Source organism: Ursus maritimus, unplaced genomic scaffold (assembly GCF_017311325.1).
Source record: "Ursus maritimus isolate PB19 unplaced genomic scaffold, ASM1731132v1 scaffold_1, whole genome shotgun sequence".
Lineage (NCBI taxonomy): Eukaryota > Metazoa > Chordata > Mammalia > Carnivora > Ursidae > Ursus > Ursus maritimus.
The window spans coordinates 29,791,145-29,818,886 of NW_024423343.1; the positions used below are offsets into that span (position 1 = coordinate 29,791,145).

The window sequence follows — 27,742 nt, forward strand, 5'->3', positions numbered from 1 at the left end:
CATCTCAAGGTAACAAATTTAAAGGCATTAGGAAAAAAGACAACTTTGTGAACTTTTATACACTGTTTCTTATTTTATTCTATTTTTCTCCCATGGCCATGTCCCAGAGTGATACACTCACTGAGTTCTTTAAGGGTTGTGAGCTAGTTTCCTAGGGATGATGGAGAGCCAAGAATTGGGACGCTAGGGTTGGGAGGAAGGCCAGATGTTGAGCCTCCACCTCCACCCTCTGCGGCCCTCTGCTCCCGAGCTGCTGAAATGTTCTTGGTCATAGATTCTGTAGCGCCCCACCATAAAGTCAACACCTGCAGCTTCTTCCCCTCTCCCCTGACTGAGACGACGTTGTCTCTAAGAAACCTGTATCAGATGTGTTTTACGTGTTCACGTGTGGGAAGTGGCCTAAGTGGAGGCTAATGGTACAGTTCTTTAAATATTTTGACCAGACATATTTTAAGAAAATTGGACCTGAAGCCTCTACAGCCAGCTGAGGTGAATTTACAGCCCTGCTTTTAAGAACAAAACTCCCTCAGGCACCTGCTTCCTTAAGGCAACACCAGAAAGGAAACGAACTCTTGCTTAAAGACAACCCACCTTATTTTATGGGTTATCAATTTTCTAACTGGAACAGAGTTCCCTAGCTACTAAGAGTCAAGCCTCCCAACCCCAAGCAAGTATTGAGCTACAAAAAAGGTGAAGTCTGCATTCTAGCAAACAGCTCAGTTTCCTGAGGACGAGGCAGGGATGTGGTGCCTCAGTAAGTGAAATCAGGGGAGCAGCAAAGATCTGTGATGTGGACTCACCACACAGATGTCTTTGCCAATATATGCATTAAAATCTTCGCCCGAATTATATTTTCCATTACAGGATTACTGAATCTTGGGCTATGGTGGAGAATTATCTTCCTTATTTTGGGGGCAGCTGTGTCAGGTGAATAGTCAACAACAATATTAAGCACTTGATTTCCTTTTAACTGTTCCAGTGACCCTGGAACCAAGAGCTTATCAACCTCTTTAAAATGAGAAAGGACTCGGCGCGCCTGGATGGTTCAGTTGGTTAAGGGGCTGCCTACGGCTCAGGTCGCGATCCCAGGGTCCTGGGATCGAGCCCTGCGCTGGGCTCCCTGTTCAGCAGGGGAGTCTGCTTCTCCCTGTCTCCCTCCTCATGTTCTCTCTCCCACTCACTTGCTCTCTTTCAAATAAATAAAATCTTAAAAAAAAAATAAAATCAGAAAGGATTAAATAGGATTTCTTTCCTCGCTATTGATAAAGTCAGCCTTCTCAATGGGAATAGGCAAGACAGGAGTCAAAGGTTAACGGTAGATATTCAGCCTGCTCTGTGCTAGAAAACGGGATGAATGAGTGTGATCTTCTTAGTACACATTACTAGAGTATTAAGATACGTACAAGAATGGACTCGAAAAACCACAAGGACTATTGTTACTAATAAGCAAGTGACAAGTTGGACAAATGTGACTTCATGCACAATGAAGTCAGAATCAAGTACTTAAAATTATATGCTGGTTTTATCACAATCCCAGTCTTTCTCCAAGCTCCATTTAGTTGTGAAGGTGAAGAACTTTCAGGAGAAATATGAATATTCAATTACATGTTTCAAAATCAGACATTTACACATCAACTTGGGGTAAGTGCCAGAGTTAACCTCAAAGATAAGTGAAGGGCCTCTTGTCCAAATGGAACAGGAAGCGCCTCAAACAGGAGAATTCAGCCCTTGCAAACTGTCATTATTTCAGTAAACGAAACCGGCCCTTTAACAGATGGGCGACATACTTCGCGACTTGCTGATAGCCTAATAAAAGACACTGGCTTTTTAAAAATGAAGGACATGCGCTTCTCAAATTACACCCCCCAAATGGATTTAGCAGAATAAAATTAAGAAGGCATACAACAGCTTGACAGAAATTAGGAACAGACTAGGGAAATCTGATAGTTCTAAACATCAACATCAAAATGACCTTTTTATTAAAAAAAAAGAAAACCTCATTGTTTAAACCATAGGGAAAATATACACTGATAGTCAAAACTGGGATAGCATATTTTGGAATTATGAGTACTGATATAATAAAAACATAAAGTTAATTTCTTCTCCAAATAGAATAAAAATTCCCCAGGAAGGCAGATTCCTTTTTATATCAGGTACCTTTCCTTCTGTATCAAACTCTATGCTTCTTAAAATAAAATTTCTCCAGTTGATGGATGCAACAACCCAATGAAACACAGGCCATGGACCCGAACAAAATAAGGAGCTCAGCATTTCTGCTCACCTTTCACGTTCTTCTTTCATTTTTTCCAGCTCTTCTTCCCGCAGGCCGCCATGCTTCAGAGCGCCCTTCTGCTCAGCCTTGCCACCCCTGTCATCCTTCTTCTTTCCAAATCTAGAAAAACACGAAGGAGGAGATTGCTGTTAACAATAACCATGTTCTTTTGGGGGTAAATTTAAAATATTTATGAGCTGAACTCATCAAACGATAAGTCTTTATTCTACAGTAGTACAAGATCATTTTGCAGAGAATGGGAGTAAAATAAGAGACTGAAAGGGCAAAAACAAAAAATAGTCACTAAACTCCCCTCCTTTTCCTCTCTTCCTTCTTTCCTTCCACCTTTCCACTGAGATATCACTGGAGCAGCGTGCACAAAGTCATGTGGTTAAAGAGTAAAAATCTCAAAATGTGAGTTCACTAGAAATGAAAGAACTGAAAGGTTATCATTATTATGTAACTAAAAACTGACTGAAGGCACGTATTGCATGGTGCACTGAGTGTTATACGCAAGTAATGAATCATGGAACTTTACATCAAAAACTAGGGATGTACTGTATGGTGTCTAACATAATATAATAAAAAAAATATTACTAAAAAAACCAAAACAAAAACTGACCAAACTCCTAAACAGGCCTCCAGAGCCTCAAGGGGCATTGACATTTGAAGTTAAACTCAGGGGACTCGATATCGATGATGCTTCAAGGGACCTTACCAAACACCTAGCTTACTATTCTCAGTTTACCCATGAGACTTTGGGCCTTGATCACCCAACAAGTTCAGGGAAGGGCTGGGATTAGAACTTGGATTGTCTCCTCTAGTGCCCTCTCTCTTTCACACCACATGCACTCCTGCAGGTAGCCCCATCCTCCTAAGTCAGCCTCGGGTTCATGTGCTCTATGCACTCCTCGGTGCCTGGCATATCTCTAGCTAATTGGGCACAGTGGCAATTATGATACATTATTTTTTTCCTCAGCTTTATTGAGATATGATGGACACGTAGCCTTGTGTAAATGTAATGTGTATAACTGTTGATTTGATACATTTCTAAGTTGCAAAATTATTCCCACCATAGTATTAGCTACCACTTCCGTCATGTCATGTCATGTCATGTCACATCCTGTCACGTCACGTCACGTAGTCACTATTTCTTTTTTGTGGAGAAAGCATATAAGATCTACTCTCAGTAACATTCAAATATAGGATACATTTTTATTAGCTATAATCACCATGCCGTACATTAGATCCCAAACTTGTTAATCTTGTAACTGGAAGTATTTACCCGTTGACCAAAATTTCCTCAATTTCCCCTCTCCCTAACCCCTGGTAACCACCATTCTACTGTTTCTCTGAGTTTGTCTTTTTCAGATTTCACAGTGTGTATGCATATATATGTGTATATGTATATGCATATATACATGTATATGTGTACACACACACACACACACACACACACACACACACACTGCATCTTCTTAATCCATTCATCTATTGACGGACAGTTAGTGTGTTTCCACATCTTGGCTATTATAAGTAATGCTGCAATGAACATGGGAGCAGAGATATCTCTGTGGGATCCTGTGGGATCCAATTCCTTTGGATGTATACCCAGAAGTAGAATTGCCGGATCATAGGGTAGCTCCAATTTCTATTTAAATTGCCATTAGTTAACATACAGTGTAACATTGGTTTCAGGTGTACAGTGTAGCGATTCAGCACTTCTGTACATCCCCTGGTGCTCATCACAAGTGCGCTCCTTAATCCCCATCACCTCTTTCATCCATCCTGCCCACCCACCTCCCCCCTGGTAACCATCAGTTTGTTCTCTATAATTAAGAGTCTGTTTCTTTGTTTGCCTTCCTCTTTTTCTTTTCTCTTTGTTTGCTTTGTTTCTTAAATTCCACATAGGAGTGAAATCACATGGTATTTGTCTTTCTCTGACTGACTTATTTTGCTCAGCATTATTCTCTCTAGCTCCATCCATGTCATTGCAAATGGCAAGATTTCATTCTTTTTTTATGGCTGAGGAATATTCCATTGTGTGTATATCTATATATTTATGTCTGTATCTGTCACATCTTTATCCATTCATCAGTTGATAGACACTTGGGCTGTTTCCATAATTTGGCTATTGTAGATAATGCTGTTATAAACCTCAGGGTGCACATATCCCTTTGAATTAGTATTTTTGTACTCTTTTGGGTAAATACCCAGTAGCGCAATTGCTGGATCCTAGGGTATTTCTATTTTTTAACTTTTTGAGGAACCTCCATACTGCTTTCCACGGTGGCTGCACCAGCTTGTGTTCTCCACAGTGCACACAGTTCCTTTCTCTCCACATCCTTGCCAACACCTGTTGTTTCTTGTATTGTTGATTTTAGCTGGTCAGCGGGTATGAGGTGATATCTCATTGTGGTTTTGACTTGTATTTCCCTGATGATCGGTGATGTTGAGCATCTTTTTTATGTGTCTGTTGGCCATCTGAATGTAGCTCCGTTTTTAATTTTTTGAGATGCCTCCATGCTGTTTTCCATATTGGTTGAGCCAGTTTGCATTTGGATCAACAATGTACTAGGGTTCCCTGTAATTATGATACTTTAAAAGAGCACCATGTTCCTTAGCACTGTTAGGAAAATAAAACTGCATATTTGAAATAATAATAATAATAATAATAATAATAATAAAGCTGTGGTTATTACTAGGACACATTCTTAAATAACAGGCATTTTCTACAACAGATATTTTCTTCAGAAGCAATCCCCTATGGTCGTGGTATCAACACCCATGAAAAAGGGAAGTAACTTGATGCTCTGCTAATAACCAGGAAAAAGTCAATTATGCATATTCTTCAGTTAAGTTAAAGATTCTTGTTAACTATGGAAACCCCATTTATCCTTTGTTTCTTATTAAATAGCTGCAAATTTTACTTCTGTGTTTGCTTATGTATGCATATTTTTAGCTTGCTCGCTCTACCTCTGTAACTACCTACGTATCCATCCATCTATCCAACCCGAGGACCCTACACACGCTCAGACTGACGGCCCATCCCTGATCCCCGTCCTGGTCCCTAATGTCCCAACATACACAGTGAGTCAGAATCTCCTCACAGGAAGACCTGACTTATAAACTTGAAACTCTGGTCTTCTTCAGATTTCATAAAAATGAGTAAATATTTGTTCTTTTAGGACTGTGTTTCAATCTAAAGCAGAGGTTGTTGGTCACGTGGCAGCACTGGGTCTCACACATGGAAGACCTTATTGCTAATACCCATATTTCTGTTGTTACTAGAGTTCAAAGAACCCTACTTTCCTCAGAAGCCTCTCCCAGTCTTGGCTCTTCTGTAAATTTTTCCATTTACAATTTCAATGAGCAAATCCTTGCTCATGAACTTTCTCTTTCCCCGTGGCCATCTGGCCACCTGCCTTTTCTTCTACTGCAATTCTTTTGCTGTAGCCTGTCTAGTTTGGTGATTTTGGTGGATCGACTATGAATTTTCACTCCATCACCTCCAGCCTTTTTTTTTCCTCCTGGTCTCCCTTCTCTTTCTTAATCTATTCTCTTTCCCACTGAAGAAATGACCTAGTGTCACTTACAGACTAGGGAAGAGAAAAAATACCGACAAAATATAAGATCACTAACTTCCAAATATAATTCAGATTTGTTGACATAGTCAGGATCTCTCTTTAACCTACAAAGCAGGAGATACATAAATTATGTGTGTTTTCCTGTATATATTCTTTAGCGCTTCAAACACATGTAGAAGAATCTAAGTTTCTTTATGTGAGAAGTTATTATCTTTGTCTATCACTTAAAGAAATAATTTTCCCTCAAAATATCATCAAATACAGGAAAATTGAGCCAAAAAAATAAAAATTGTGGGGAGTGAGGATAGAATAATGCTTCAGGAAGTTGATAAGAGCAAAAATGTTGCCAAAAATTCCACAGATACTAAGCAGGTTTTTCTTCTATGTCCCAAATATTTCTTCTAAATTTGAAGGTTTGTATTTTCTGAGATGAAAGAAGTCTTGTTTTTGAAGGGCAAAACTAATCTATACCCGAGTCTACCCTGATCTTTATTACCACAACCAATGAATTGTTTTTTCTTCCTGTTGCTAAAATAGTTCACTTGCACTGCAGTTCAAAAACAGCTCACTGTGTTTTCATCACAGTGGAATATATCTGATAAAGGCTAGTCATAAGTAAATTCTGCAAAGCATTTTCTTCTTAGCAAGAACCATCAATAATAGTCAAATCAACCAATCTCACAAATAATATAAATGTTTTGATTTAAACTTCATGATCATTTATTAAAGTTTCCAAGAAGGAGGGCAGAAATAGCTGTGAAATTTATTTCATTAGACAGAGAGAATGGTCACAAATTACCTTATTTTGTAAAGTTTGGGTAGGTTCAAGAACAGAATTATAAAACAATAATCTTCAAAAGGACTCCCACATTGTTAGGACGAGGAAATTGAGACCCAGAGAAGTTAATTGCTTTTATTTATTAACACACTGAATTCTTTTTTCCAATTTTCCAATCAGACAACTTAATTATCAGTGGTAGTAGCGGCGGTGGTGGGAGGATGGGGAGAATCGGGAGAAAAGCATTGGTTTGGTGAATTGTGTACACCTTGTTCTCCTTCCCATGTCAGCCTATTTGGGGGTCACTTCCCAGCCGTTCTTACATTCACGGACATACAGAAAGAAGAGTTGGGGAGGTTCGAATACATTGATTCATCTCTCCATTAGTTATTTTTGTGAGGAAAGTCACAAGAACTCTAAGTGGCTGAAATTACTGCTTTGCATTCTAGGGTTTCAAATATCCCCTGCATTCCAGGCCTCCCATTATCTATTACCTAGGAAATTTGAGAATTGGCCATTCTGGGCTAGGTGCCTTGAGGAAATTGCTTGTAGGTCAACCTTGCTTTATATAAAAGATATTTTCCTGAAGAATACAGTGCAAACATATGGTTTGAATCAATAAAATCTTACTTTCCATGTACCTGGGAAGCCTGTTTAAAGACTCTTATGATGGATCTTTTTGTAAAGTGGAAAAATCACCTTTCAACATACCCTTTATGTAAATTTAGATTTTCATGAATTATAAGTTTGCTTAAAACACCTGTCCCTGTTCATATCTATAGAGAGGCTACATGAAACAGTTTTATGGAAAACTAGCTCTCTTTCTGTCCTTCTTTCTTCTTCCATACAGGTATGTGTTTAAAAAATATTTATTAGGCATCTACTCTGTGTCAGTCATTGTTGTAAGCACCTTAGTAGAGGTTGATGTTGAATTGGGATACAAAACCAGACACTACCCCTATAGAATTTCCATTCTAATGGAAGAACTGGACATCAAACAAGTACAAATATGCAATTATAAGTTGCAAAAAAAATGCTATGAAGGGTATCAGGAGAGACAATAATAGGAGGTTGATCGGTTAGGGAAGTCTTCAGTGAGGAAATGACATTTACACGGAGACTGCACAGGTAAGAGCTTCCAGACAAGCAGAGATGGGAGATAAGCCTTAGGGGAGGAAGTCACCGCACACACAGAGGGCATGAGGTGGGGAAGGTCTGGTGCATTCCAAGCAGCGGAAGAAGGCCAGTGTCACTTAAACAAGGAGAACAGAGGGGATACACAGGATTCAGATGGAAAGTGGGGCAAGGGCCATGGACTGCAGGCATCAAAGAGGCTTGGAGTTTAGTCTAGGAGTGGCATAAGGTCCTGTCTTAGTAAGTCAAGAGAAACTAGATAAGGAAACTCGTACATTTAGAGTTGGTAGAGGAGAAACAGGCATAACCAAGTCATTTGAAGCGGAAGTGATACAATGTGATACACATTTTAAAAGATCACCCTGGTTGCTGAAGCCAAAAGCAGCAAGTTAGAGCAGTAAAGCCAATTAGTGACTGCCTCAGGAGTGCGGGTGAAAGATGGAGGTGGCCTGGACTAGAGAACTGAAGATAATGGTTGGGAAGTGGTGGGTCAAGGGCAAGGGACCAAAAGTTCACTTTTAAACATGGTTTTGTTAGTATGTCTTTGGGAAATCCAAATGCATGGGCTAGGGATGAGGACAAAGTCCTAAGGAATTGTAACATTTAAAGGCCAGATAGAGGGACAGGGAGGCCATGTATAAAAGAGACAGAAGAAGAACAGTGGAGAGATCAAAGGAAACAGACCACACATGTGGAAAAGAATCTCGGGAAGGGTTATATAGAAAAATACCCAAACCAGACCTCTTGGGTTGCAATTTTACCTAGGTTGGGAGGTACTAAAAGGCTATATGGGGAAGTAGAATTTAATAATGATTCATTCATTCATTCAATCATTCATTCATTCACTGAGCTGCCAAGACACATCACATGGATTGTTTACATGGAATGTAATCATTAACACCCTCAATTGTTAGGTAAATATTAACTCCTCAATCCAATTAACTAAACAAGCTCCCAGCATCTTACTGTTTTCTATATGACAAAGATTTTAATATAATTCTTAGTAGTCATTCCCTAATTTCTTGGCAAATTCTGTTTTTCTTCTACTTCTTTCCTTGAGTTTTCTAGGTAATGATGACTTTTGAATCCTTCCCAGATTGCCATGTACCCTGACAAATGATCGAAATTCAACAACCTGTAGAGCTCTATCTCTACCCTTGTTCATGTCTAGTCTCTCATTTAATTCACTTCATTCTGCTAAGTACTGCCTGTCTACAGTTTTCCTCCTAGATCCCACTGGGCAGTTTACGCAGCTGTTGGTATTCGCTCATCTTCCATTTAGTGCACACACTGTATAAAAGCAATCTTGAGCGATGGTTTACGGGGACTAAAAAGTCCGGCAAGAAAAAAGTTCAAACACTCTTATTTCAAATTAGTGGTGAGCGATGAATCCAAGGAGAGCTGCAAGTGTGAAACAGAATATATTTCTTCCTTCTGCAATCTGGAAATATCTTTGGGTGTCAATAATACATTTGCAAAAGGCCACAAAATCCAGTCATTACTGATGTTACACTTAGAATATCTAGGGAATGATGTCAGATATGAACATGCACCAACTTCAAACAACAACAACAACAGCAACAGCAACAACAACAAAAAGAAAATGCACCAACGTCACAGTCAAAATATTCTCTGGACTTTGATAATGGCTCATTCTCCCTGTAACCAGCTGACTTATAAGCTATGATATTGTCTTATCATTTTGTAAATTATACACTTTGAAATAGCTCAAGCAAAATGTGGGGGCAGAGAAGTTCACAGACCTTTGACTATATTTCCATAGTTTATTTTGAAATTCACCCATAAAAGGTTCCTGCTGTCTGATGCATTTTAAGTTGGGTTCTGAATTAGCATATGCGTATGCTGATGAAATTTACCTCCATGTATTGAATCTCATATGGTTTTGTGCACTTTGGCTATTGCTTCTCTCTAAAATGTATGTCACAAAGGTCTTTACTTGTTTACCTGAGATGGCTCTCATTGTACTTGAGAGTTAATGAATCTGATAAAAATTCAATGAAAATTGACCAATTAGAGAGTTTCCCCCATTTTTTTGGTACCTAAGGGCATTGCCTATTTTTATGTTAATATTATTGATAGAATAATGAACAGATTTGTGTTTGTTGTTAATGTTAAGAAAAAATATTTTACTTTTATTTTTAGCCTTCCATAGTATACATGATTACCATGCTAATGCCTGTGATTTTTCAGGAGGGAGGTGGAGTGCTACAAACTCAGTATGCTTTCCGTAACAGAACGGTTGCAATCTAAACTGTACAAGCCCACTCCATGGCATGCAAGGGGAAGTAGGGATCTGCTTTATAGGAGGATATGTTCACAAGGGGAAGCTGAGTGAGTTGATAGTTTAGTAACTGAAGAAAAACTCAGTATTAAAAATCTTTCTTGTTAACTAAGTGGGTCAAGCAGTTGAGGTTCTGAAAATGGTTTCTAATTAAAATTTTAATTTCTGGTACATTGTTTAGACACTGATTTGGGTATGTTTACGTTTCCAAGATGAAGACAAGCTATACGAAAACAACAAACGTGTTTAATCCCATTGATACCTTTACTACTTCCACGGGGGCCAACATTCCCACCTACTCTCTAACAGCTACTTGCCTCTGGGTTCTTGCTCATTCCTAGGACGAGATTCCTAAATTGGTGGTCATGGAGACTCTTCATTCCAAAGCAGGAAACCTTCAGATCTCAAATGTGTTGATATTTGTTTTTAGGATTGAAAAGCAGGGAGGTCCTATAACATTCTAAGATTTCTGCCTAAGTGGATAAAACATCTGCTGGGTAGAGTCTTAAGCGGCTCTCTGGCTCTGAATTCAGCTGCTGGGAATCCTTGAGCTAATTTGCTTTCCCAGACGGAGGAGCTAGAAAACACAATAGATTTGGAAGTACTGAATATATTATAAATCATTCTAGTGGGTCCAGAAAGCAAAGCAAAATGTACATCACCAAAACCCATCTTCTGAAAAACAAACAAACAAACAAACAAACAAACAAACAAACAAACAAGTAAAAAGGGCATCTGGAAGATGGGTTGCAAGAATCAGTTAAGGGATTTGGGAGCCTCCGGACACTTACTTTGCTGAGCATTTTTGAAGCAAATGAAAACTCTACTCTGAGATTATTAAAGCAGCACTCTGTTAGGAGAAAGAGGAAAAAAATATGAAAAAGAGGCCAGAAATTAAAATTAAACGAAAATAAGCGTGAATGAGTGAGCAAGAAAGATAAAGATACTAATAAGGTATGATTTTCAGATCCACACAGGGACTATACAAAGCTTATTAACTGTCACGACCACACTGGGTGTTAAGTCACTCTATCCTTCTGCTTTCCAGAAGAAGGAATTCTCTTCAGGAGCACAGTGAACTCTGATTAATTGCTTTCATACGCTCTCACTGGCTTTAAGACATTGTAGGCAAGAGCCTTAGTGATTCAGACTAAATGCTTATGATTTCTGGGAAATATATTTAACAGGAGCATTAGAGAAATAGATCTTTTTGCATTTTTATGTTTTCTTAATAGTTAGAAAGGCTTTTCTTTTTTATTAAATGTTTACTTATTTCAAAGTGGCAGAATATGTGGCTTCTTCCTTTTTATTTTTATTACTTGTAAGTGGATCTCTGAGCAGCTCTGAAGGCAGCTTGAGCGCACAGACAGCTGATGGCCTGTCCTTAAAACTCTCATGCTGACTCAAACAGCACATGGCTGGAATCTAGACTTCCCATCTGTGTGCTCACAGCATCCTCTTCTTCCCTTTTCTGGACCTCCTTTGTCCCGGAAACCTGGGCCAGAGGAAAGGAGAGTTCCAAGACCAAATCACACCCCGTGTGTGAACTTTTTCTCTACCAACTCTGGGAGGTTCCCCAACACCCGTGGCCTTCCCATGCTCAATCTGCCAGGGCTCACTCTTCAATGACCAGATTCATCCTGCAGAAGGAAATGTCCCTCCATAGGAAACAGCTCTGAGATTCATTCACTGGCAAGTGGGGTCATTTTAGCAAACTGCCTGGGAAGGGAAAAACTGACTCAGGTCAGTGAAATTAAATCCAGGGAGGGTTAATTAAAAGTTCTATGGAAACTGGAGACCTCGTCTCTAGTCTCTAAATAAAATGTCAAATGCAACTTATATTCCAACAGCACAAATTAACTTATGTATACTTTCTATAGAGTCCATTATCAAGAGAACGGATGATGCTGCCTAACTCATTATGTGTAAAGAGCAAAAGGACAATGTTAGGAAACGTCTGATTTTTTTTTTCTTTTTGGTAGAGTGACTATGCAAAGGACCATTTTAAAGGGAATTCGGATATTACTGCTTCATCTTCAGAAGTTAAGAGAAACAGGGCATATTTTCTCTGGAATTCATCTGCACTAAACAAGAATAAAATGATTGAGCTCCAGACCCAGTCTAATGGGAGTAAAACTTATCTTTATAACTCTGATTAAACAAAAAAAATTATCACTTCTTTGATGCCCAAATTAGCATCTTTTCTCTAGCATACTGAATTAATTAGTTGAGTGACAAAAGAATTAGTCCATGTAGGATCAAAGCTGAAATCATATTTATCTGAAATTTAAAATTAAGAACACACAGCTCTATCCCACTTTAGCTCACGTAATGTTCTTTTATGTTCTATATATTCTAAACCTTCTGCATGTCACATAAAGTACAACTAGGGCTTTATTCTTTTTTTTCATTTCATGTTCTTCTTCTTCCTTTTAATATATAAAATCTTCCCTGAAAAGACAATGAGAACATCACAGAATTTTTTTTTTCCTGGGGGTGGGAAACTTTTCCATTGTGCCATAAAAATCTTAAATTATGTGGCTTTTTTTTTGTCAAGCATTTATTGTGCAAATACAAAAGAAGCAAAATAATTAATGCACGATAGAGCTGGTAAGAGAGCCTTAAACAATAGAAATGAGTTATTATATTGATTCTTAATACATGATACTAAGTTTGAAACTGTTCTTAAAAGGTAGAATCTCTCTTAACTTTAGGCTTCTTTTTTTCCATCTTTTTCTGTAGAAGAAAAAGCAATTTTGAATCAGGGAGAATTGCTGGGGGTTAATTTCTGGGATGTCTCAATTCACTAGAACTCATATTTGATGTTTTTCTGATGTGTGTAACATTTTTACTAGGCAAAACCAACTTGGTAAACATATCTGTCTTCAGCCAAGGTGTGATGGAGAGTGGATTCACGGAGGAGTCTGGAGATGAAGAGGGCTTGTGCTGATGTTAGCACGTGTGTTTGGGGCACTATTTTAACCATTGCTTACAGGTGAGCTCCTCAAGGGCCAGTGCAGACTCTTTGCTTGTTTCCCCTATTTATGCATATGTGCATTCATTCAACAAACGCTTACAGAGCACCTACTCTATAAATCTAGTAGATGCTAAGGTTCTAAGTAAATTAGTCAAATGTGGTCTCCACTCTCATTCTTAGTGACGGATGCATAGTAAAAATCCAACAAATATTGTTGAGCTCAATTACAGGTGAGGTAGGGACTTCAGGGATATTTCACTTGTCTCTTTTCTTCATGGCCTCTATCCTAGAAGAAGGACCCAATGGTCCCTCATAACAAACCGGTCATCCTTCCATAAAACTCCCAAACTGGAATATTCTGTCCTTATAAACACAGAAATCACCAAACTAGCTTAATGTAGGTGTGGCAGCTATAAGCTAGCCACAGCCCTGGATGTCCACTGCCACAGCATGACCAAACAGGGGACAGACAGTTATTCAACTAGTAAAGGTAACAAACACCTGGCTATCCCAGTGCCATGGGGGCACGGAGTCACCTTAGGATTCTATCTCATGATGACCGGTTCTTTCATGTTGTATAAATACCCTGTTCAAAAACACCAGGTTAAATTCTAGAATGAAATTCAAACCCAAAGCTGTCATTAAAGATGATTAATCTGCAAGATGTCATCTATAAAAAACATCATGTCTATCTCATACTTAGACCTTTAATTTCAGAGTTTCAGAAATTATGGCCTCTTTAATCTTAGGTTTCAAATAAAGATAGGCATGAGGTAGTTGCTTGGTCCTTCAGAGTTTTGACACTACTCGTTTTTGTCATTAGTGCGTCCTGTCCTTAGCAGAATTCCAAATGATAATACCTTCATCTGTGTTCTTTCATAAAAGAGTTATTTTGGAAAAAGAGGTAATTTTAAAAATCTGAGCCCTAACTTAGTTTGTAAGGCAAGGGATCAGATTTCAATATTTTTATGTTAGATTTAAAGTTAACTAATATCCCTTCTTATTCAATAAGTCCCTGAAGAGTAGGCCATAAAACTGAATTGATTCTCAACTACGAATAGGCTGAGAAAGAAAAAAATATAGCTATCCTGAATGTCTCAAGCGAGAGTCTACGTAATACTTTGACTCTTCTAGGGCCCCAAAGTCACAAGTCTTGTGAAATTTTTCAACCCTGTGCTGCCTACAAGGGTCTCCATTCATTTTTTTAAATGTCTAAAAACTCCCTTTCCTTAGCTTTTCTTGAATTAAAAATCTTGGGACCCATGTGTAAGATAGGGTGCCAACTACAAAATGAGGCATAATTTATTGTTTTAGATAGAGTTGCTGTTACCCATTGAGCAGCATGGTGAACGTCCTCGGTATCCTCCAGGTCCCAGAGCACTTTATACTGAGGGAGCTCGGCCAAAGTGACACTGAAGGGCCATCAAGCAACCAATGATGTTTCCTTTGTCCAGAGGGGGCCGGGCAAAAGACAATAATCTTATCCATAGGACTAGATTTCCCATAGGATTTTAACCTAGTTTTATACAATGGATATAATCTCATTCTCCAACAGTGTAACATCCCTACAGAAAATATATCCAGGATTAAACATCAACATCATCAACAATAACTTGATTTCTGACAAGGTTTTCTAATCACTTGTAATTCATAAAGACCTATTGCTAGTAACACACACTCATAAAAGTATGATTTCCCCTGGAAATGCAGAGTAGCATAGCACAGTGATGATTTACAATTTGACCAAAGAAATCAGAAATTGATTTATAGTCTGTCCAAAGCATCAGGCTCTTATTTGCTTGTCCACTAGACTGTGAAACTACCATTCTGCTATGTAAGTATATTTTCTTGTTCCTCCCTTTCCTGTACCAATGGCTAATTTTTCCTTTCTTCAATACCACAGATGAATAACTCCCCACAGATCCCTAGTCCTATCGTACAGTTCAAAATGGCTGTGATTGTTCTGACAGAATGATAAAAGAAACCAATGCTAGGAAATTTGTGTGTAGGTAATTAAATGCACACCACATAAAGTACATAATTAAATGAATCAGAGGTGAGAGCCTCTGAGTAGAACATTCTAGATGGAGTTTTTGGTGAGTATATCTTTAAAACAAATGTAGACGATTCAACCAAGTAAATGAACCTGAGGGTGTTTCTTTATTGCTGGGGCTACTTTTAAATATCAGATCAATTTTGAATCACATCATATAAAAGGGATGATATTAGAAACTTTACTTTTACCCAGCTATGTGTTTATTCAGATGACGGAGGTGTCTCATCATCTGCCACAATATCCTGGCAGCCCGTTTCTGACCGGCTCCAGACGGCCGTGCAGAGCAACCGAGCATAGTCGGTGGGATGGTGGGTGGGGTTGGCGATGATCGCGCAGAGCCTCTGTAACCTGTATTTGGCTTTGGATTTAATGCTTCTGGTCTCCCCAGCTTTGGTATTTCTAAACTTTGCCACCTAATACTGAAGCGACCTCCAATAACTAATCCTTTTTATAAACATCACAGTCATATTTGATTCTGTAGAAACCCACAGTATTTGTGTTTTTCATTTGGTAAGGTTATTTGGAAACCCAAGCCAATATATTACTGCAAGTGTGAGTAAGCTGTTGTCATTCATTTCACACCAACCCTAACACTCTGTAGGACCCATCCTCTGAGCTCTGTAGACTCAGGAATCCAGTTAATCCAGTGATGGAAGAATCAGTTTGGATAAAAGAACAATAAATCCAACTGTGACCTCAGTTCTATAAAAGTAGCATTTCGGTGCATTAGTAAGAAAGAAAGAACTAGAAAAATGTACAGTTTGGTAAGGTAAGCCTGAGCTTAACATGTTTAATCTAAATTTATCAAGTTAGGGGGAATAGAGGTAGTTCTCAAAGGGCCCCAGGACACCTGGGTGGCTCAGTCAGTTGAGCGTCTGATCCTGATTTCAGCTCAGGTCATGATCTCAGGGTTGTGAGATCGAGCCCCGTGTCGGGCTCCACTCTGGGTGGGGAGTCTGCTTAAGACTCTCTCTCTCCCTCTGCTCCTCCCTTACTCTCTTAAAAATAAATAAATAAATAAACAAATAAAAAGTCCACATTAATAGACTTAAAATCAGAAGATTAATAAATAATAATCACAAAGGAATTCATTAATATGTTGTGTTGAAAATAATAATTTTTTGATAAGGCAGAAAAATTTTCAAGGTTATTCATAGATACTTTGGAATATAAAATGCCATTAGGCACTGATCATGTAATATATAAAACTACGGTTTATCTATTTATTTATTTATTGGATTTACATTGGATTTCTATGTGAAATATGTATATTGTATATTGATTAAATGCAGTCAGCACTATTTTTAAAAAATAAGTTTGCTCAATAAGTCCTTTTCAAATATTGTTTAATTATCTATGAAAAATATTCCATTGGCATTTTTAGTTAAAAAGAGATTCGTATGCAAAGTGTTCTTATGGGTTCAAAAATTGTACAGTTATAGAAAGTCTCTTATAGTTGGAAAACTCTTCGAGATCATATTATCCAATTCTACTGAAAGCTTAGAAAGTCAAGTGACCTGTCTAAGGCCGCATGGGTAGTCAGGACCAAACAGAGCTTGAACCCCTCAGTTCAGTACAAAGTTCTTTCCATCTTGCTATGCTCCCCAATTGTTTGTACATATGTTATGAATTATTTACCCCAAATTCTGAATCCCTAAAAAGGAACCCTACTCAATAAAAGTTTAGTGTTTCTGTGAGTTCCAATTGCCCAGAAATGCAATTAGCTATAATGACAAAGTCCAATGTAGTGACTACTTGGCCAAATATAACATGCCAACCAATGTGAGGGCTTGATAACTTTCCATTATCTTAAGCTCCCTTGTTCACTGACATTCTCACCCTGTCCACAGACAGACTCTTAATATATGCCAGCTGATTTGATCAGATTGCTGAGAAACAATTACTCAATTATTTAGCTCAATTGGTTAGAACACTGTGGTAATGGGGTCAAGGTCATGGGTTGGCTCCCCTGTGTGGGCCAGTTAACTTGGACCTATTCCATAACCACAAGCTCTACCCCCAATGCAGACGGTCTTACAAATACGTGCCAGTGGTCAAAAGGGCGCTCGCCAAGAATGTGCGGACAGGGCGCCATAAATCCATCACTTTTTCCAGAAAAACAGCTCAATGCCAGTTTTGTTGAACATATGTGGGTTACTAGTAACATTTTCACAGGTGAAAGACAGAATATGGTTCCAGATTTTGTAATACCGCAGATTTGCAAACCTAGCATTTTAAAAGTAATTTTTAGAAAATAAGAAAGTGTATGGTTAAACTTAAATTCAAGCAATCATTTGAGATTTACAGGAAAAGTTTTAAGCATGAGCCAGTAATTTCTACCAGCTTCAAAAATAGGAAAAAAAAAATTAGCAAATTTAGTCACCCTGTGTGAAATATCTTGATTTTTAAATATTGGCTTTTTTTTTTTTTTTTTTTGTAGTGATAGTCTGTGGCCTAAACATACAGTATCTGTGAACCAAATTCAGCCTCTGGAATCCCAGTTTACAAACAGTGGTATATCTAATTCCTATGTATTTCTTTCTATCTATCTATCTATCTATCTATCTATCTATCTATCTATCTATCTATCGCCTACTTACCTACCTACCTAAAACACTATCTGCGTTTTAATGGCTGTAGTGACCTTAAGTAAGTATAATTCAGTGAGCCGTGCCTACTAGCTCAGCCCGTAGCTAATGCTGAAACAGGAGTCAGAACTGACATACCAAAACAGGGATGGGCTGCCTTTCAATGATGCCATTATTTGACTGAAAAGAAAGATCATGATTGACTGGGGTTGTTGGTGACCACTTTGTCAAGGATAAGATCACACCTGGCTTCTACAGCTCAGCCCAAGTATATTGTTTTCAATACCAAACACATGAATTATCAATGTATTTTTCAGGAAGTCCTCTGTAATAATTTATAGGTCAAGAGACCTAAAACAATAAATTCCGCATGATGACATAGGTTTAGACCTTGTATCCAAAGTCCATAAAACTAAAATAAAAAATAAAACTTTTTTTAAGATTTCACACTATGAAGCGATCTTTTCAGAAACATGGACCAATGGAGTGGAATTTCATCACTGCTTGAAGCGATCTTTTCAAAATCAGCCAAACCTTCCCTCCCTTGGGCAGCAAAAGAGAAAGGAGGACATACATTACCATTTCTCACCAATGTAGGCCACAGGGATTTAGGAAAGGAAGACACATGATATAAATATAAAAAATGCCAGAAAAATATACTACATATATTTATTAGCACTTGATGATTTACTAGCTAATTGAGAGATGACAAGGCTTTATGAATTCCTGCTAACTAATTAAATTATATATCTCACATACAACTAATCAGATTTCTTATATGAGTAAACAAAAAGTCTTATCAGTAGCCTGAAATACTGAATTTATTCAGGAAGAGTTATCAAATACTTATTATATATCAGGCTCTGTGCTTGGTCCTGGAGATACAGAAAGAAAAAGGTTTGATACCTTCTCTGAAGAAAGTTATAGCCTGGGGCACCTGGGTGGCTCAGTCAGTTGAGCATCCGACTCTTGATTTCAGCTCAGGTCATGATCTCAGGGACCTGGGAGTGAGCCCCACATCCAGCTCTGTGCTCAGCAGGATATCTGCTTGAGGATTCTCTCTCCCCCTCTCTCTGCTCCTCCCCTCACTGGCATTTTCTCTCTCTCTCTCCCTCTCTCTCAAACAAATAAATCAATCTTGGGACAAAAGGAAGAAATTTATAGTCTAGTGAATGCTTCTTGAGGCTGAATGAAGATCTCTCAGACTAAGAGACAGGATCTGAGGGTTTTCAAGGTTACCATGCCAATCAGTATCAGAGGGATTGTGGAGATGATCTTTCTGGTTAATGGTCTTAATTTTGTTTGCTTTGCAGTTTTGAAAATCTGACTCAAATGAGGTTCCTCACATCCAGGAAATGCACCTACATTAGTACAGAAAATGTCTAGAAGTTAACAGATTGTCAAAAGACTATCCATGTATGCCTATCCATGGATGTAAGATACAAATATCTGCTTTAGTGCAGTTAAGATTCTCCCAGTGCCACAAATTAATGCCGTACTTTCCAAAAACAGACAATAGAGCTAGGAATTTGATATTTTCTGGGTAGGAATATATTCTTTTAAGTGGACTTTTAGGACAGACCACAGTTTACCACTGAATCAACAGGTGCCAAGCATTAAATGGAAATCTAAAATACGTCAAAGATACATAATCCCTAATCAGATCTACTTTACTAGAGTGCAATCAATTCTCAGTGACTCAGAGGCTTTTTATCTACTATGTAGATTACCCACAGGCTGTGCTTCCCTCTTTTCTCTGTCTTTCCATTTTTATGGTCACCTGAGGACTCATTAGTGCTTCCACCAGAGGATAAGTAAAGGAAGGGAAAGGATATAAAACTTAAAATGAGTCAATTTTGCTACCTTTAAGTAGTTGGGGGAAGAAGAAGTGGCTATTACAAGGCTTGTAGATTATGTGAAGATTTCAATTATCCATACTCTCCCTGTCAATCTTACCAAAAATAATTAAAGATTGGCTCTAACCCTCCGTGAAATGTTAAAATGATTGATGGTCATAGGAAATAATCATAGTAAATAAGATAAAGTGAAATAAACTCTGTGCTAAAAAAAAAAGATGAAAAGCATATTTTAAAAGTCACAGTTTCAGGGTCCCAAAAAGCATCAATCCAGTGGGCAATTTTATAAATGTAAACATTAGATGCATGGGCAAGGATCACAAATCATGTCGTAAGAATAAAGTACAACATCCCCACAATGGACTAGTACTCACACAGCAACATAGATGAATGTCAAATGCACTTCGCTAAATCAAAGGAGCCAGATCCTAAAGGCTGCTACTGTCTGAGATGGAAAACAGATCAGTGATTGTCAGGAGTCAGGGGTAGGGTGATTTTGGGACCATGGGACTGTTCTGTATCGTGACTGCGGATATGTGACTCTTTGCACTATCAAGAAACCCTGGAACTGTATACAGCAAAGAGTAAATTTTATTGTATGTACGTTAACAACAATCAAACAACATGTGGGGGGGGAACCCCAAATAGGAATACAACTATAAGAATAAACCTAATTATATTACAAATAACTAATATCCCACATTAAAAGGCTTGGGGAAGAACTGAAGTAACATTGGAAAACTAGATACAATAAGGGCAAAGTCAAAAAGAATTGTACACAAATACTATATTCTGGTCTCCGCAAGGGTATGGGTAAGCAATTCTGAAACAACTTTAGGCATATATTAGGGTTGAACAGATAAGTAAATACTATATTGTAAATAGTGAGAGCCAGCTCTCTCGCTGAATAAAAAAGAAATTACAAATAAGGAAAGGGAGAAGTCTACAACGAATGCCGTGGTACTGGATTGGAATTGGAGGTATTAGTATAAACTCACGCTTTTTTAATGAGAACCTGAAATCTGAGATTCAGAACTCTGGATATGTGTGTATGCATGGGTTAGTACATACACATATATTTCCAAGTTCTCTCTGCTGAGAGGGTCTAGAAACAACGACACCCAGCAATGAGCACTCCGAGAATACAGTTCTTGGCCTCTGAATATGATTCTGCAATAAAAGAAATCAGGTCTCCTTGGAAAAGTGATTCCTTGACTGTGGCAAGGAAAATATGAAATGATCCTGGAGCACCTCGCAGTGCCAAAAAGTAAGAAGGTTCTCACAAAAACCTAGGTAAGTCAAAAGGGAACAGGGGTTATCCCGAAAAAAGTCCCCAATAGCCAAAGTTGGAATAATTTGAGCCACAACGATAGGATTGAATTATAATTTATGAAAAAAAATACATATCCATGTTATGTATTTGTATCTACAATGATAAAATAATTGAATTAAAAATTAATGGTCGGGGGAGAAAGGACAGCTCTTGACTACAGAAGAATCCCCATTAATGGATGTGGGAGGGATGAGTGACCTGAAAATGACCGCTAGAACACCACGGGAGTAATTGCGGTGATAAGAAACACGGATGGATACTAAAATCAGTGGGTGAAGTATGACGAGAAACAGGATATTTGTATAGTCTCAGATATCTCCCACAAGATGTGTATTAATTAAAGAGGGAAAAAAATCCAGCAGACACCACTTTAATGAAACAATCAAGATTAACCTCACCAGTCATAGGACAAACTGACATCATGTACTCCCGGCCAAATATCTACTCCTGATCAATCACCAGACAAACCCAAACAGAGGAATGTTCTACAAAATAACTGACAAATACCCCTCAAGGGGTCAAGGTCATGAAAGACAAGGAAAGGCTAAGAACTGGCACGGAGGAGAGGAGACCAAGGGGACACCATAACTACGGTAATGTGGGATCCTGGGTTGGATCTTGAAACACAAAAAGGACACTAATGGGAAAACTGGCGATGTTCAAATAAGGTTTGAAGTTTTGTACCAACGTTAATTTCTTACTTTAGTTCCCTGGATCACAGTTACACACCATCTTAACAGTGGGGGGAGTTAGGTACAAGGTCTATGGGAATTATATTTTTGGGGGGTAACTTTTCTGTTACCCCCAAAATCTAAAATTATTTCAAAACAAAAAGTTTTAAAACAAGAAGGAAAAGCCGAAGGTGAAGGCTGAAGAGGAAAAGCTGAAGAAGGAAACACATAGTGACTTTTCTTCTGCTTTGTTCACCTCTCTGATTTCTTGTTGGACCTCTTACGCTCCCCTTCCCTACAATTAAGGGCAGACCTCCCCTCGACAGGAGTAGATAAGATGTCCACCTGGTTCTGAGACTTCCAGAAACAGGTCCATGCATTTAACTGCCTTCCTAAGACATACCTCCCCCTTGGCTTTTTTTATTGGGAATTTACTAGATTCAAAAGAAAAGTAAGTGAAGCTCAAGTGTAAGCACTGGCATTAACATCAGCTGTGAGGACCAACCTTAAACAGTACAGAGACGTGGTGAGGATGAGAAGCAGAAATGTGTAAAATGGAAGGGGATAAATGGTTAAATAAATGCATGTCAACCATACATGTTCAGTACCTTCCGACCTTGCAGAGCTTTGGTATTATCTACTTTGAACACCATCCGTTGAGGAAGTTCTATTTAGGCTGTCTGTAATTAGCAAATCTATGAGGGATAACTTGATTTTGACTGCTAAGGATTGAGGAAAGGCAAATGTTAACACCAGATGTCATTCTGACAAAATTTTAATTTGGAATTTTATGCATACAATATGCCACAAGCAAATAAATGTCCGCACATAAAATTGTCTCTAAAGTGAAAGGATTCTAATATGAGGTCTCAGTTTAATACATGCTAAATTAAATCATGTCTGAGGCTGCCATTTTTTTCTTTGCCAATGACTAGGATTTGACACATGAAGTACACGGGGCAGGGAATAATATGGAAAGTATTTGCAAAATTGTATTTTAACACAGCAATATAAGATAATCGTTGTTATCTTCTCTTTGTCAATATCCTTGTTAAGATCAGACTCTGCTCGCTTTAAAAAAATAAAAAAAACCTAAAGCATTAGACTTCACCATCCTAGAGTTTGGACATATTTCCTACAGATTCAGCAAGCACCTACAGATTTCACTTAATAATGTTTTTCAAATGCTCAGGTTCACCGAAAGCCATTAGCATGAAGCTCTGGGAGGAGGGATCTGTCTGCCTGTCAATACAGCAGCTATAAATTATAATTGTGTGTTTGATTGCCGCTAACATTTTTGGTGGTAGCAGGGATCTGAAGCAAAACCAGAGGCAGTTCAATGAATCTGTACTGAACCAGCTGAATTATGGAGCCTTTGAGAACGACCATTGCTCATACACTTCAAATTCACTACAATTTTTCAATCAAAGTCTATGAGAATCAGTACTTAGCCTCTCAAACTCCCCTCCATATTTTTCCTTGGATGCTTTTTCATGGCTTCCTTTTCAAGACTTTGAAGGAACCCACTGATAACTCTTAACTAGAGCCCATCAGCAGCTGCCTTGGAAGGGCCCCTAGATTATTCTCTTATTATTTTTTAAAATCATGTCTTTTTTTGCTGACGTCCAGTCTTCCTGGCACTCTCAAGCTACACTCCTAAAAACCTGCACCTGGGCAAGTTTCGGCACCAGAAAAACACCCCAGCCTGGTACATCCATTTGGCTTTTTTATTCCGAATGTAAATAGGTCCGTCTCCGGCCTTTTTAGGTAAAACAAGGAAAACTGGAACTTAGATTTGCAACCTCCTTCCTTTTGCCCTTCCAGCGTTCTTTCCTAAGGGAGGTGGTTCTCTCCCAGTACCTGATCCCCTTCATCACACCTCCTGTTGGGGACACTCAGGTCAGTTGTTTATGCTGGTTGATGAATGGATTATACTGTACTGGGAATAAATTTCAATGCATCCTCTCTTCCTGACTTTTGCATTTTAAATCTCTTATACCTGAGAGAGAGCATGGTAGACCCTTGGTCCCTCAGCAAGGGATTTTAGATGTCTGTAAGCAGGTACAAGTTGTCTTTTGGGGGAGTAGGGGTGGTAAGGTGGTGATTAGGATAAGGATATATTTTAGCTGTAAAACTGAATTATACCATTGTGATGCCTGGCCTTGAGGTCAAACTGATTAGAGAGACCAAAGTGCTGAGGGCTATGAAGTCATTTGTGAAAGAACAGAGTCAAGAGACTTCACTTGGCTACTGGCGTTGTCAGGGGACCAGTCTCCAGGACCCTGCGGACTTCTGCCAAAACTAGAGGCCCCTTCCCTCTGAGCACAGGAATAAAGACCCTCCTGCACCCTCTTTTAGGTTCACCATGGCACTGGTTCATTCTCTTCCGTCTTTCCATCCCATCTCTCACCTCTGGCACCCTCTTCTGCTGACCTCGCTCCTGACCCTGGTGATTACAACCCATGGTAGTGTTTCCCCAACCTCTATAATCACGAAGAGTTCATTTCAGAATGATTCCAGGACCTATGCAAACTTTGAATCAGAATTTCAAGAATTAGAATTCTGAATCAGAATCTGTATTTCAGTAAGAACTCAGGTGAGAACCCGGTTTCAGCAAGTATGAAAACGTCGACCTAAGGATTACCCATTCTGCTTTTTCTTCCAACTCTAAAATTGCAACTGCTTTTCACTAAAACTACTTTCCTCTAACTTTCCCATTTTCACTGAAGCGTGGCTTTGCTGTGGCCCTCACAAATGGGAGCTGTGCAAAGCCCGTAGAAAACTTCCACTATATCCTAAGTGCTCAATCGATAGTAGCTACTATTTTCATTCTGAGCCTAGAGGTTGTTCCAGCATTTCCCTGTCACTAGTACTTACAGGGCTTGCTCTTCCAGACTTACTAAAACACAAAGCCAACGAGGAAACAGACCTCCTCGCCGTTCCCAGGCAAACATCTACTGTCTGCCAGGACTCCCATGAATTCAGACCTGTTCCCTCGCGCCCTCCTCCACACCCATAAAGCTGTAGCCGCCTAGGGTCGGCCTCCCATTCATTTCTTCCTGCCTTGGAAATGCTCAGTGGTGATTTCACTTACCCCTCCTCAGCTCCCGTTTACACTCCCCATGGTGGTGACTCCAGATACTACACTGCCATCAAACCACAGGCACATCAGTTCCCTCCACAGCACGCGGAGCTTGAGGGCATCAGCCAGGATTTCCTTTAGAGCCCCCGCCATCACCCTTCGATTTTTCTACAGCAACCAGCTGATCGCCAAAGCTACCCCTCTTTCTCCCCACCCCCCTCAGGAAGTCACATGCCTGGACTCCCCCGGTTGGCAGACATTAACAGGCCCACGTGCCTCCATGCTTCCTAGGGGAAGTCACTGACTGACTAATCTCCCAGTCCTCGCCACCCAACCCCGCCAAATCTTGCTTTCTCTGCTTCCTCAGCTCCCACATGTTCTGCTCATCACTCAGTGTGGTGAGGATCTGCGTGGTATCAGGGTAACACTTGACACTGAAACTGAGTTTAAGTCCTGGAAAACAGAGGGGAAGAAACTTGAAAATTCTGTTTGGTCTTGTAAAGGTATCCTTGATTATATTATGGGATTACCTTGTCAACATGTACTTTTTATGCCTAATTACCATATAGGACCATTAAAATTTTGCATATGATTAAGTGGATCACATTAATTTAAATTTTATTTTAATCAAAAGAATAAAAAATTCTGTATTTTAATAAGAACCCAAATGATACCTAGTCCTGGCAGGTGTGGGACACACTGACTTATGGACTACTCATTCTGCTTTTTTTTCTAACTCTAAAACTGCAATTTCTTCTCTTCACTAAGACCTTACCTCCAACTTTTTTTTTTTTTTAAGATTTTATTTATTTATTCGACAGAGATAGAGACAGCCAGCGAGAGAGGGAACACAAGCAGGGGGAGTGGGAGAGGAAGAAGCAGGCTCATAGCAGAAGAGCCTGATGTGGGGCTCGACCCCGGATCGCCGGGATCACGCCCTGAGCCGAAGGCAGACGCATAACCGCTGTGCCACCCAGGCACCCCTTACCTCCAACTTTTTAACCTTAACTGAAGCTTGGGCTCTGGCAGCCATCTCTAATTATCTGTTAGCCTCTGTATTCCTCAGTCCTCCAAACTTGTTTTCTCACCTGAAAGGTGGAGATAACTATAGAAAATATATCATGGGATGGTGGAAAGAGTTAAATGAGGTAACATAAGGGAAAAGGCTTGAAACAGTGTCCGGCACGCAGAGAATACCCAGTAAACATCTGTCTCAAAAGAACTTTCTTAAACTCCTCTTGCTAAGGTCACTAATGATTTCTGTGGTACATTTTGGGACCTTATTCTTGTAAATCTACTGTAGCTGAGCACTGTCAAGCACCCTATACTCTGTAAAGCTCTCTCCTTGCTGACAGGACAAGCTCTCTTGGCATGTTTGCATTTCTGCCTTTTCCTTTGTACTGTACTGGCTTCCTGCTCCCAGTCTCTTTCCATCTACTACCCAAAAACACGACCTCTCCTCTCATGTGTCCAGAGGCTCTCCTCAAATTCAAGTCAAAGCAACATGTATTGCCTTTTTCCCTAAGCCTCTTCCTTTTCCTCCTCCTTTGTAGCTTATCACAGCAGAGAGCCAATCTCTTAAATGATAGGCTCAGGAGTTGCCTCTTTCTCAATTCCTTCCCTCTGCTAGTGCCTTCCATCAGCCCTTATCTTCTTCTCTCCAGGCCTTTCCATCAGCCTCCTACTAACCCTTGCCACAGATCTCTCCTGCTCCGGTCCATTCTCCACATGGTCCTCAGCATGGTCATCCTAAAAACATTTATAACTGTGTATGTGTATTTAAGCTCTGCTGAAAGATCCCTGTGGGCTCCCTACTGCCTCTGAAATCAAGTTCAAACTCTACCCTGTTATGCAGGGCCCTTCTCAACCTCTCCCAAACTCACTTTAGTCTTATTCTGTATTACTCTCTTAATAAATGAATGAATGAGTAAATTAATGAATACAGTACTCATCTCTAAGGTCACTTGAAATCAGGAACTATATCAAAGTTATGTGTGTCATTTATGATGCATTTAATAGTACTTTTTCCACTGTATTAAAAAATATTTATAATAAATAAGTTTTATTTGGGGGAACATATAATCCAGGACAGTTGGATAAGACAAGTATCAGGGGAATACTTGACATTAAAACTGATTTTAAGGACTGCTAAACTAAGAGAAAATTTAAAAAAAAATTCTCTTTGGTCATGAAAAAGTATCTCTAATTATATTATCCTGTGTCAACATTTACTATTTATGCATAATTACCATAAAGGGCCATTAAATTTTTGCTTATAATTAAATGTATCACATTGATTAAAATTTTGATTATAAATTATCCTATTTATTACCCATTCTCAGTCTTCTTTTAAGATTTATTTTGTTTTAGAGAGAGAGCGAGCGAGCACGTGTGAGAGAGTACAAGAAGGGCAGAAGGAGGGGCAGAAGGAGTGGGAGGGACAGAATCTCAAGCAGACTCCCCCCCTGAGTGCAGAGCCTGACACGGGGCTTGATCTCACGACCCTCAGATCATTACCTGAGCTAAAATCAAGAGTTGGACGCACAACCGACTGAGCCACCCAGGCGCCCCTCACCTACTCTCAGTCTTTATTGTACTTTGTGCTCATGGTGGTCTGCTCAACCTTGGAAGTAGAAGGAATTCTGCTCTAAAAACTTTCTCTTAATTTTCTTGGTTTTGTTCTTTTTATTTTTATACTCTTTATCTTCTTTCTTTGTACACACAAAACATTGCCATAGTAAAGGACACTAATTAAATTCTGTTGCTTTGACTTGATGGAGTATTATACAGCCTTTAAAAATGACGGGTGTGAGGACTATAACAATAAGGAAAACTGGCTATGATATCACATTAAATATTAAAAACAAAATTATATGTAAAACAAAGCAAAATATACAGAACAAAAGGCTGAAGGAAAATATTAAAATTAAGGTCGTTGTGTTATAGCTATGGGATTATGGGAAAGGGTCATGTTTTCTCTTTTTTTAATTTTCCCCAAACTTTCTGTAATGTGGTTATATTAATTTTAAATAATCTGTCTTCTTTATCTTTTGCTACTAAACCTCTATTTTTGCCTCCTCATTTCTTCATCTCGCTTTTCCCCCAC

General features: G+C 39.0%; 1 protein-coding gene across 6 annotated transcripts in view; it reads right to left on the minus strand.

Annotated features, from left to right (window-relative positions):
• The window catches only part of PARD3B (par-3 family cell polarity regulator beta), a 978,033-nt gene that overhangs the window by 191,841 nt on the left and 758,450 nt on the right, over window positions 1–27,742 (minus strand). For all 6 annotated transcript variants that reach the window (XM_040641719.1, XM_008687551.2, XM_040641729.1 and 3 more), the window contains one exon: window positions 2,282–2,392. In XM_040641719.1, the coding sequence (XP_040497653.1) occupies window positions 2,282–2,392 (111 nt within the window). The remainder of the gene's footprint in view (window positions 1–2,281; window positions 2,393–27,742) is intronic.